Consider the following 12810-nt stretch of genomic DNA (forward strand, 5'->3'; position numbering starts at 1 on the left):
GTCCACAGCGAAATGCCTGTCGGTTAGGTCAGTAGATGGAGTACTTAGATTAAGTAGCTAGCTAGCTGCGAGGAGGAGTACTTGCTGTTGCTAGTAGTAGTAATTGAGACCGAAGCACATCCTCTGTGATCCTTTCATTTGAAGCAGCATGCTTGCATGTTTGTTTGTACCCTCCGTCCCAAAATATACTAGATTGTTTTAACACGTTTCTATATTTATAGTTTTTGCTATGCATCTAATCTAGATATATATTATATTTAGGTGTGTCTAGCAAACACTATTAACTTAGAAACGCTAAAACAACCTAACCGAGCAAGCAGCTAGAGATCCATAATATAGGCAGCATATATACAGTACATACACCGACGACGAGTACACTTGCTTGTTGATGAGCAGTGTGAATAATCAGCTGCAAGCACAAGTAGCAGCAGGAGGAGAGCATGCATGCTGCATGCCGGCGCACTGCACTGCACTGCACTGGCGTCCTACCAACCTAACGCGAGTTGCGTAGCAAAACCAGACAGGGCCTCTATCGCAACCTGAATCCTGAACCGGATGGATGGCTGGATGGATGGGCTGGACTGGAAGATGGATGCACTCAATATATCACACTCTTTAATATATATATATATATATATATATATATATATATATATATATATATATATATATATATATATATATATATATATATATATATATATATATATTACCATACAGAAACAAGGCAGTTGTTGTGTCCTGATCATTGGTTGAATACTGTGAAAATGTATGTGACCATGCATATATGTTTCTTTCACAAATAATAATAAAAAAAGATCACAACAATTGGTCATTTCAGGTCTAAGCTAAGGCCTAAGGGTGCATGCATGGTGTGTGCTAGCTGGTCCCCCAATTGCAAAGCAAAGCAAATGGCTGTTGTTGTGCGTACAACAACGGAGGGCCACATGTACACGCATGATCCACTCATTCCTTCTTGTTGCTACCTCCGCAACGAAATCGGAATAATATATATTATATATATATATTGTCGATGCATGCATATATTATTGCATTGCGCACGTAGGTATACTAATACAGGATACGACTGATAAAAGATCGAGTTCGTTGATACATGCATCATGCATGATCAGTGGATGATGCTAGTCCGATCCCTTTGTTCGAAATTGTAAGTCGTTCTCACTATATATTACTAGCCTGGCCTGCAAAAATAAACCAAAAGCAGGCGACACGGAAATAAATTAAAGGAGGTGATCCAAGGGAATTCGTACGCGTGGTCCACCGTCGTCGTCTCAGCCGCCCTTGTCGATCGCCTTGATTGATGGCGCAATGGCGATCGTGTTGACAACGAACCTAGCTAGTACTACAAAATATAATTCACCCAGCCACGCACATACACACCTTTAATTGTCTTCCATTCACACCAAGAACCACTCACTATATATTCTTCTGTCAACGTACCACTATAAGATCAAGACTCAACAAGGTTAACGTACAACTTGCTTGGCCCAAGCAAGGGTTTCCACTTTCCAAAACCTCCATGTACCAACCTACCGCCTTGTCTACAAAAATTTAGTGCGAATTCATATATGTTTGCTCAAAATTTATGTGTCTGGTGCATCCAACTTTCAAGAAAGGGGCGCAGCTAGCTACCTAAACCTAGGTGATCTATCTATCCATCTAACCGCAAGACGTACGTACGTTAAATTCCTTCAGCAGCATCGCCATCTGATGCTGACCACTCCCTACCACTATACAATAGAGCTAGGCTGCATGGGAGGAAAAGACTATGCAGAGACTTGTGAAAAGATCGAGCTACTTGAAAAGAATAATGCAAAAAACTTTACTCTCGGAAAAAAATATTACTCCACTAGCTAATAAGGGGAGATCGATAAAGGATTACTTGTAATAGAAGAAAGAGTGGCCGGAGGAGTTGTGCTGCTCTTCTTCCTCTGAGAATTCAATTCATGTGCTTCTAACATCATACCCGGAAACCTCTTAAGTTCGTGTATGTATTTGAAGATCCTGCATTGAAAGAAATTAAAACCCTATGGTTCCAGTGAAAACCTCTAAATTCAGGAAGGGGCTTAAAGCTACTTAACTGGAACACGCAGGCGGGCGTGTGTGTGCACCTCTGGGGCCCACGTGGCACCACACGAAGCCACCAAGACAATGGTCATGTGAAGTGTCTGAGAGGCCGACCCCACACGCAAGTAAAAAGCCCGCTTCGCCCCAGCAACAGAAACGGGCCCACATGCTGTGAGCGATGCGTCCTCCTGCCTCCCCTCGTGTCATCGTGTGGGTGTGCCTCACGCGGGTCCACTTGTTCCTCTAGTCCTTCGCGCCATCATGCTGTCCTCCTCTTCACCCTTTTTTTTCTACCACTGGTCTAAACATTAACAGAGGGTGGGTAAGTTGCTGTCCTTTAGAAGAATTCAAAAAAAAAAAGAATACAGTAAACCAAGGTGCATGATCAGCTCGATGGAGAAACATTAAGAAATATTTATATATTCAAAAAAATTGTTTTGATTTCTGAACTTTTTTCCAAAGTGAGGAGGAAACCAAAAACAATAGACTCCTGGGTGCTCCTAACTAGCTTATGTTAGAATTCTCCCAGAGGAAAATGCTTCAGCAAGAACAAGACAGTCTATTTGCTAGAAAATCCTAAGAGGAAGCAACATGCCCAGGGAAACTCAGGCCCCGTTCACTTCCCAAAAATTTTTCTACAGTACTCCTCACATCGAATTTTCGGACACATGCATGGAGCATTAAATATAGTTGAAAAAATAATTAATTACACAATCTAACTGATTAGCACGAGATGAATCTTTTAAGCCTAATTAGTTCATGATTGGATATTATTTGTCAAGTAACAACGAAATGTGCTACAGTAACTTTCCATCACCTTTTCGCGAACTGAACAGGGCCTCAAGATTTGTGCAGCTTCTCCTGAGATATGTATGGTAGATACACAACAGCCTAATGATTCGTGTACTGTATCATGATGATGCTCGAATCTATTGCCCTTTCTCTTTCTTTATCATGTAAAATTGCAATGATACGAGGATACGAGTGTGCCACAGAAGAAAAGGTCCTTTCCATTTAATTAGCTTTTGAGTGTCCTCACTGCTCAAACTACTTCTGGGTTATAAAGGTTAAAGAGTGTGAAACCCCTCCACAATCAGCAAGAAAACAACCATACGCGGGTCCTCCAAAAATAATAAAAAAAAGGTCACAAGACTTTGCGAAATTTTAAGGGATGATTAAAGTATGGATCTGAATTAGCCATACGCTTAGCTTTTCTAGACAAGCATTCATATCGGCATAATGGTAAAACTGATATGAAAAACTCTTGCAGATCTGAAAGTGAAGCAACCAGAGTGTAGACAGCTCATATGATTTCGACAGATCACTTACCTTAAGAAAGAAAGGATTGAGGCAATCAAATCCAAAACTTCTAGAACCCCATTCCAGAAATTTTCTTCTCGCCTTTCCCTTTTGCCAACTTTTCATCCCATGATAGTACCTCCTTTCAATACCCGCGTTGCTACCAAAAGATGAGGCAAACTTTTGATGTCCTTCCTTTTTCTTATGCTTTGAATCGAGTAAGAAAAAACAAGCTTACCGTGCTAGAAAGTTGCCATAGCATAGACCAGCAAAACAGTGACATGATTCTACTTTTGAAAGGACAAGTTCACTGATGGAAATGCTCCACTTTATCACCAATTATATCACCCTGTGAGATCAGGGGAAATGCAAAGTTCTTGGAAGTCACTACCACTTTGTGCAGAGGGCACTTGTTGCGAAATAGATCCTCATAGGGGTGCGCAGAAACACCAGTTAGTCAAGGCAGATAGATATTTCTGCCTGTCAATGAAAAGCAACTTTCAACCATTTTTCCAAGTGATGGCACAAGTCACAAGTGAAAAGCTGAAGGGAGAGGAGGAAAGGGCCAAGGTAAGATAATTTACTCGCATCATGACATAAAGTAATTATTGACTGGTCGTAACTAAGACATAAAACGACTGCTTGTATTTGAAAACTTTTATCTGACTTTTTTTTTTTTCAAGACGTAAAACTTCGGTGTGTTTTGTGTTGACTCCCTTTTGACGATTTCCATTCTTCAGCAGAGCATGGATTCATTAGTGAGTTCAATTGGAACTTTCTTTTAGGGAGAAAAAAAAACTATCTGACTGAAGCTGACTAAACCATGAGAACAGACACTGATCCACGCATAGTAAAAGGGAGTAGAACATTTCTCTTTCTGAGAGCAATATTTGATATTTCAGCGTGGGAAAAGTGGACTGGCTACTGAACTCTAATTACTGCAAAGATGTTGGAACCAGCCCTTGATACACTCGGATTCTTCACTCTCTCACGCACGGACGGAGGAGGAAGATGATGAACAGCACACACACGATAATGGCGACGAACGCCCCGGCCGCACGGACGGCCTGTATGTTGGCTACGCCCAGGAACGCACGTTCCACCTGCCTACACCTTGCCTCGCTCTGTCTAACGCTCACACACAGAGGGAATCCGAGGAGGAAGATGAACAGTGATTTTCGGCGACGAACGCCGCGGAGCCAATAGCTCCGGTATCTTGGCCTTGATTCAACTAAAAATGGACTCGGCAAGTCACAACCGTAAGAGTACACAGGCTAAATAGGTCAGGGAAAGCTCATCTCCAAGCCGGCCCTTGTGCCCACGAACTGCATGAACGGCTCAGCGACGGCACGAGATCCACTCGCTCGTTCCGCACGTCGCGACACTCCTCCCTGCAGATCAGGACACGCACCCCATCCCTCTCAAGGACTCGGCTCAAAGTTACACAGGATGTACATGGCCTTTTTGTAGCCCCATTTTGGCGACGCAGCGCCCACACGACTCCCACCACACCGATCTTCCTGCGCACGTACGCTTCCTGGAGACCCGGCCGTTCTGCCGTTCGTGAGCTCCTACTCCACCGGGAGAACCGGTCTTCCAGTGTTGATCCGTGGCCCGTCGTGCTCCTACGCCGATGCCGCCAACCGCTCACTCCTGGCCATTCCTGCTGCTGCAATCCTAACAGAACGCGCGCACACGCGAACTAACTAGCTAACTATCTACGCATGCATGGACTAGCACAAACTAATCTACATGCAAGCATGCAACACATGCATGCGCTTACCACAGGCACACCGTGAACAAATCACGTCCTAGCCAAAATGCAACCTATGCAATCTAACTAGTCAAGATTAGTGCTAACAATTTCCCCCCTAATCTTGACTCCGCCGCGCGTCCTGTCGTACAGGAGCGCCGGCTCACGCCTCTTCCATCTTGACTTGCAGTTGCCGGAGTTGCTGCAGCTCTCCCGTTGTCTTCATCGCCACGGCCGCCGTTGCAGCCTCCCGACGTGACACGGCCACTGCTGCGTGCCTCAACTCCACGCGAACGTCGAAGCCTTCTCCGGCGACACACGCCACTTCTCTCCGTCTCCGGCGACACACGCCGTTCGACGCATGGCAGGACCCTCCGGCGTCTTCTTCGGCTCCGTCGACACACGCGCGTTAGCCATGGGAGCAGCGCCACACGCCGCAGCCCCATCTTCTTCCTCAGCGACACACGCCGAGCTTCTTCTCCACCGGCGATGGATGTAGATAAGCGTGCCCGACAGGATCGACACACGATCGATAGCCGTAGCGCCTCCATTGGTGATCACGCGCAAGGGCCGCACACGGCCGTGCAACCTTGCCGCACCGCACCACGCCGTCAGACTGCCGGCCAGCACCCGCGCGCCTTCGGCAACGGGAACGAATCCCATGATAACCAAGCTCTTGATACCAAATGTTGGAACCGGGCCGCCGACGCACAGCGTGCCCGCCACACACCCCAGGCCGTCGGGCCGCGACATACGCGCCCAGGCCGTCGGGCCGCGACATACGCGCCCGAACGCATAGCAGCGGGTCTTAGGTCTGTTGGGCCATCACTCCCCCCAAAAAGCTAGCCCATTAGGGGGATGTGCCCTCAACCATATAAACCATACTTGCCCACCCACAACTCACCATGTGGGACTATTCCCAATAAAAAACAGCTAGGCAAATGTTGAGAGCTGCCTGCAAGAACTTTGGTGATGCAAAGTCGCTGTTTAACAGCGTCACGTTGCTTTCCCAGCTTCAAGAATGTACAAAGAAATGGAGACAGGCATGCGTGGTGGGATTTGGACATGTAAAAGGACACTGAGGACGATTGAATTGTCGGGCATTCGATGAAGGGTAACAGGTCGATCCAGGAACAGATTCCTGCATTTTCATGTGTGTGTTTAAGAGTCCAGCAGTCTGTTGTTCTGGGGTGGAGATGGTGAATAGCTGATGCCGAACTAGCTACAGAGCTAGCTGGTAGCTCTTCAGGCATCCAAGAAAGGACTTGGATTATGAAACTATTGCGGGTGACTTTACAAGCACAAAAGGTGAAGATGCGGTAAAGCTGACCTCCACATGGTTTAGTGGCATATATCAGCAGTGGTCAGCATTCTGTCATGCGCCACTGAATAAAACCTAAGCAAGCAGGAGTAGCGCGTCAGTGCATCCAATGTGGAGCATTCAGGAATAAAAAAGGGTAAGAAGTATGAGCCACATAGAAGTAGCATTAATGGGTCTTTTACGGTACCTTCAGCCCTTGAAGAACCAAGGCCTGTAAACCAGGTGAGCTGAATTGTGAATTCTGATGTCGAAGAAGATGAGAAGAAAAGGTGATTCCGGTCGAGATCACCCAGCTCCCCGAATGCTGTGCAATCTTCTTCGGGGACCCGATCCACGTCACCCGTTTACCCGGTAACCGTCGGATCCGCACAAGACACAATATTGGCCGTTGGATCGGATCTCACCCGCAAACCCGGACCATGCAGTGGATCGGGCCTCCTACCTGTTAAGTGGACCGGGCATGTAGATCGGCCTGTTAAGCCAGACCTGGGCGCCCGTACAGGCTCCCGGCGTGCACGCCCGCCGCCGGCAGCCCGGCACGTCGTCGCTGCACCACACCTCTTGCCTCCGCCGGCGCTGAGAGGGGCAGATCCGTTCCCGGTCTGGGTAGATTTGCCACTTCCAAGCCAATATCCGAAGGCTCCTTGTATAGATGGCCATTTGGCCCGATACCCATGGGGGCCCTAAGCCCGGCCCATATTAGCCCGACCCGAGCACGGCACGGGCCCGAATATTATTGGGCTCGGGCCGGCATGGGCACGATAGCCGGGCCGTGCCTAGGCCTCAATCCTGGCCCATGGACACGTCCAAGCACGGCCCGAAAAAAAAGCCGGCCCGATTGGCCCGATGGGCGGCACGGCGGCCTAGGCACAGCCCACGGCCCGCTCCCCAGGCCAGGCCAGCAAAAGAGCCGTTGGAGGCCTGCTGCCGGCCCAGCCCAGCGGAGCGGGTATGTAAGGGGCGCCGGCCTCCATTCGCTCGCCCCCGGCCTCCATTCGCTCGCCCCGCCCGTCCCCGACCCCTCTCGGCCTCTCCGCTCCCCTCGCGGCCTCGCCTAACCCTAACCCTAGATCAAGCCTCTCCGCTCCCCTCCCGTCTCCGTCTCGATCTGACCATCTTCTCCAACTCCGGTCGCCGGCTCGCCGCCGTTGGCCATCCACTCTACCCTCTTCTCTTTTTTCCTCCCTACTTTTGCATCTTCACCGATTGACTCGCTTCCTCAACTCAAATCTGTCCCCAAACCCGGTCATCCCTCTATAAATCTCGTAGATCCGGCCGTCCTCGATCTCGCCGGCGTCCTTGGTGCTCCGGATCTGGTAAGTCCCTAAACACTAACATGTTTTTTTTCAGTTTTTTTATTTCTTTCTCTTGTTCTGATCTTTTTGACCTCTCTGCGCAGTTGCTCGGCCGATGCAAAGCCGTTGGGGTACCTGAGGGGGCTGGATATGGGGTCTTTGGACCCTAACCGGCAGCTTGGTTCCCTCGGTTTTGCCAGCCGACGCGAAGCCGTGACGCGCCGAAGGCCTGGCCTGCGGCCTGCCCTCCAGGCCATGGACGACGACGAGGGCCACACCATCAACGATGAGTTGCGGATGATGGGCCTGGAGGGGGACGACGAGGACGGTATGGAGGAGGAACGGGAGGAGCTTTTTGGTCGGCGTGGTAATGTGGAAGTAATCATACCCCCTCCCCCTCCCGTTGGTGTTGGTGGTGCCAGTGCGGGTGCTGATGCTGGTGTAGGTGCCGGTGCTGGTACTAGCGCTGGTGGCGCTGGTGGTGCAGCTGACGGTGCCGCGCCGGACTCTGTCAGCCACGCCGGCGAGAAGCGGGGACGGCCCTGCACCTCCAAGGTGTGGGACGAGTACGAGAAGCTTTTCAAGCAGATCAATGGTAAGACCGTCAGGTATGGAGCCAAGTGCCTTCACTACAAATCCGTCCTTTCTGGCTTTTCCAGTAGCAGCACTGGCCATCTTAGTCGGCATCTTCTAACTTGCCGTAGTAAGAAAAAGAAGTCTGGTGCTCAGTCAATCCTTAGTTTTGACGCTGACGGTAGTGTGGTTTCCTGGGAGTGCAGTCCTGATGTGGCTCGTACTCAATTGTGCCGTTTGATTGCAAAGCTTGATCTGTCTCTAGGGTTTGGTAAAACAAATGAGTTTAAAGAGTACATTCAGATTGCTCATAACCCTAGATTTACTCCTGTTAGTAGGCAGACCACTACTAGAGATATTGCCAAGTACTTTAGTGAACGCCGTGATGATCTTGTGAAGTACTTAAGCTCTAATTTTGTTAGCTCTGTTGGTCTTACCTCTGATATATAGTCTGGTAATGCTAAGGAAGATTACCTTAGTGTGGTTTGTCATTATGTTAATTCTGATTGGCAACTAGAGAAGAGAGTGTTGGGTCTCAGCCTTATTGATGTCAGTCACAGTGGTGACAACATTGCTGAGCGTGTGCACACTGTGATCTCAGACTTTGGCTTGACTAATAAGGTGTTCTCTATCACTCTAGATAATGCTTCTGCTAATGTCTCTGCTATGGAAGCACTGACACCTTTAATTAGAGGTTATATTGGTGATGAATACTTGCATCAGAGATGTGCATGCCATATAATTAATTTGATTGTTAAGTCTGGCTTGAAAAGGCTTAAACCTTACTTGGAAGCATTTAGGACTGCTATTTCATTTGTGAACTCTTCTAACCAGCGTATTGCTGCTTATAAGTCCTACTATATTGCTGTGGGTGTGAGGCCTAGGAAATTTCAATTGCTGGGCAACTTAAAAATTATGAAAATGACAGAATGCTTAGAGAGGTGGTAATTCCTATGAAATCTAAATACCTTAAGTAATGGAATGACATACCTCTGCTTTATTCCATTGCATTCATAATAGATCCTAGAGCTAAAATAAAAGGTTTTAGCAATGCTCTCAGGCTGCTCTCTAGTTTAACTGGTACTGACTATTCTGCTTATTTTACCTCTGTGAGAGCTGCTCTGTCTGACATGTTTGGCAAGTATGAAAGCAAGTTTGGTTCTATTAGATTGGCAAGGCCTACACATAAACATTCTACTGGTAAGAAAAAAGCTCAATGGGATAAGATCCTTGGTGATGGTTCTACTTCTACTACTTCTCTTGGGTCTGGTCTTGGCAGTGTTAGTACTGGTGGCTCTTTTACTGTTCCTCTTAGTAGGAGGACATCTGCAAGTGCTTTGCTGCAAGCAGCAAGCACTGGTGGTACATATGGTATTTCTTCTGAACTTACTGCCTACCTAGATAGTGACACTGTCAACCAGTTTGATGATGATTTCAACATCTTGACCTGGTGGCATGAGCACAAACAGTCTTATCCAGTACTTTCTATCTTAGCTAAGGATGTTTTAACTGTGCCTGTTTCTACCATCTCTTCAGAATCTACCTTTAGTCTAACTGGCAAGATCATAGAGGAGAGGAGACGTCAGTTGAAGACAGAGATGGTAGAAATGCTCACATGCATCAAAGACTGGGAGGCTGCAGATGAAAGAGCTCAGCACATGGTGGAGGATGGAGACCTGGAGGCAGCTTATGAAGATCAGTACCTTGATGAAACTCCAGCACAAGCTGCTGTGCAATAGGATAGTTTATTTGCACTGTATGACTATGAGATTAACTTAACACTGGAACTTGAACTAATGAGCTGGGCTGTACTCTTTTTTCCTATCTAGGGTTTTCTCACGAGGTGTGAGTTTTTACCTAGATAGGTTTTTAATGAGGCAGCCATTGCACAAAACAGTTCATCCTTGATATTTTGTTGATTTCTGTCATTTTTTGTTACTCAAGATGAATCGATCTGTTGAATGAGCCATATTGCGATTTTAGTGCCTAGCCTCGTGCCTGGGCACTTGGGCAGCACGAGCCCGGCGGGCGGCACGGCACGGCCCGGCCCGAAAGGGTTTAGTGCCGTGCCTGGGCCTCAAGTCCGGCACGTTGGGCGGCACGGCACGGCACGAAAGTCTTTTCGTGCCCAGGCGTGCCGTGCCTAGTCGTGCCGTGCCTAGGTGTGCCTGGGCCGGGTCGTGCCGTGCCGCCCATTTGGCCATCTATAGTTCCCTGTCGAACCACACCTTCTTGAGCGCCACCAAGCGGCCGATGGCGACCTCTCGCTCCCGGAGCACGCTGCTGTAGATCCCCTGCCGACCTTCTCCAGCTTCTCGAAGCTCTCGGCTCCGAGCGGCACCCACCCCTGCACGGCCTCGGCAGCCACCACGCTTATCCACGACGGCCACCCGGCGGCCGCCTGCTTGCCCTCCACGCACCGCCGCCGCACACTCCATCGCCGCCGCCCCGCTGGCGCGGCGGGCCGGGCACTCGCGCTCCCTCCCTACAGCTCCACGAAGTCAAGGCGGCGAGCCACCCCGGAGACAGAAGACGGCGGAGGAGCAAAAACAGAGGAGGGGGCGCTTTCCTCTCTCCTCTATTGCGGCTCCACCCGGCGGCTAAGGCTATCTGCACTCGTCATACTCCAAACTCACTCTCTAAACTGAATATTTTGTCCTGGTCATCAAGATTCTCTGCTCTATATCTCATTCTTCCGCACCCATCCACTCTCTATATCTCCTCTCTATATCAACTACCAACTACAGAACCCACGTGTCAGAAAATTTTTAACCTTTTCACCCCTCCGCAACTCCCCCTCCCTCCCACTCCTCTCTCTCTCCACCCGGCGCACCCGCAGCCTCACCGGCGCTCCTCCTCACCCTCCCTCGCCGGCGCTCCTCCTCACCCTCCCTCGCGGACGCCTCCCCCCGGAGCTCGGGGCCGCAGGCCCCTGGAGCTTGCGGTGGCCACCGCCGCCGCCGCCCCCCCCGGAGCTCGCGGACAGCAACAGCGCACGCTTGCGCAAGCCAGCGGCGAGGCGGGGCGGGGAGCAGGCCAGCGCGCAGGGAGGCGGCGGCGCCCGGCAGGCACGGGGACCGCAGCGCGCGGGAAGGCGGCGGCCATGGCCGGGGCGGCCATGCCCCTGGTCCGGGCGGCGCGGCCCCTCTCATGCCCCCTCCGTGCGGCCCCTCCCCTACTCCGAGCGGCGTGGGGCTGAGGCCACGACGGGCCAGGCGGTGGCGGCGCGGCCATGGCGAGGCAGGGCGGGCTCGCGTGGGGCGGGGCGGCCAGCACGGCGGGGGCCGGGCTGCTCGGCTCTGCTCGAGCGCCCTGCTCCCTCCGCCGCGCCTCCTCGCCGGCTCCGGCGGCGGAGCCTCGCGCCCCCCCCCCCCCCCGGTCGCCGCGAGCAGGGGCCGAGCGCGCCGGGCTCCCTCTCGGCCGAGCTGCAGCGGCGCAGCCGGGCAGCTTCGGGGGGCGCCCGCCCCCTCCCCCACGAGCTGCTCTGCTGCTCGAGCTTCCCGCGGCACTGCTCGGGCGCCGCCGCCCTGCTCTGCTCTGCCCGCCCCCTCCCCCGTAGGTTGCCAGCAGCGCGCGCGTCCGGGCCTACCTACCCCTCCGCCCGGGGCCATGGAGGCCGGCCACTGCCCCCTCCGCCGTCTCTGCCCTCCTTGTCCACCCTCCCGGCTTCGGCGGCGGCGGCGCGGCGCGGCCGAGCCTGCCCGCACCAGACCGGGTGCAAGGGGCTGGCGGCGGCGGACAGGCTCGGCCCCCTCACCGGCGCGCTAGACGAGCGGTGGGCGAGCGGGGGCGTGGTCCCTGACGAGCAGCCCTGGATCTCGCGGGCGAGCGAGGCGGCTGCGCGCGCGTTGCGTGGGGCCCGCGCCATGCTGGCCGGTAGCGCAGCTTCTGTATTGCGCTGGGCATGGCGGACGGGACTCTCGTCCGCAACACTTGCAGATGGGATTGAGAGCCCCGCTGTAGCAAAAATTTTCTCTATCCCATACTCAAGGACGGGATACAGATCCCCAGTGCAGAGAGCCTAAAGATAGCAACGAAGGAGATGGAAGTCAATCACACATTCCCAGACAAAAAAAAAGGAGCGTCCAGCATAGAGAGGATAAGAACAAATGTAAAAAATAAAGATATGTAGATAATGCATAGTGATACTACGTACTCCGTAGACCAGTGCTATATTCATTCCTTTTGTTAAATAATAGATTAATATATATGGATGCAATATCCTAATTTAAGCATACCCTGTATCTAATATGTACGACCGTATGGATTGATTCAAATACAAGTAGTTTTCTCAAGTAGTTACGAACAATTTTTTTTTTAAAAAAAAGACAATAATTTTACTATCATTAAGCTACAACTACAAACCAATTTGATTATCGGTAGCTAATCAAAATTGATTTTTACAAAATCAATTTGTCATGGACGACAAAACTTCCAGAGCAGCCTGGTCTGCTCGGCCCGTTACACCACACAAGAATATA

At 50.9% G+C, this 12810-nt stretch overlaps 1 protein-coding gene across 2 annotated transcripts; it reads left to right on the forward strand.

The window, feature by feature from the left end:
* The first annotated feature begins 7616 nt into the window (after window positions 1–7616).
* Window positions 7617–8848, forward strand: LOC120680645. 2 transcript variants are annotated; one of them, XM_039962149.1, is made up of 3 exons: window positions 7617–7777; window positions 7861–8123; window positions 8244–8848. In XM_039962149.1, the coding sequence occupies exons 2-3, from the start codon at window positions 7907–7909 to the stop codon at window positions 8777–8779; spliced, it is 753 nt and encodes a 250-aa protein (XP_039818083.1). In that variant the 5' UTR covers window positions 7617–7777; window positions 7861–7906; the 3' UTR covers window positions 8780–8848. The 2 variants fall into 2 exon arrangements, with proteins under 2 accessions (XP_039818083.1, XP_039818082.1); XM_039962148.1 differs by having other exon boundaries at window positions 7861–8848.
* Window positions 8849–12810: the final 3962 nt, after the last annotated feature.

This window comes from Panicum virgatum, chromosome 7N, assembly GCF_016808335.1.
Source record: "Panicum virgatum strain AP13 chromosome 7N, P.virgatum_v5, whole genome shotgun sequence".
Classification (NCBI taxonomy): domain Eukaryota; kingdom Viridiplantae; phylum Streptophyta; class Magnoliopsida; order Poales; family Poaceae; genus Panicum; species Panicum virgatum.

Excerpts from the sequence above, each read along its gene's own strand:
- LOC120680645 (XM_039962148.1), top strand. The coding sequence starts at position 7,907 with ATGGGGTCTTTGGACCCTAACCGGCAGCTTGGTTCCCTCGGTTTTGCC.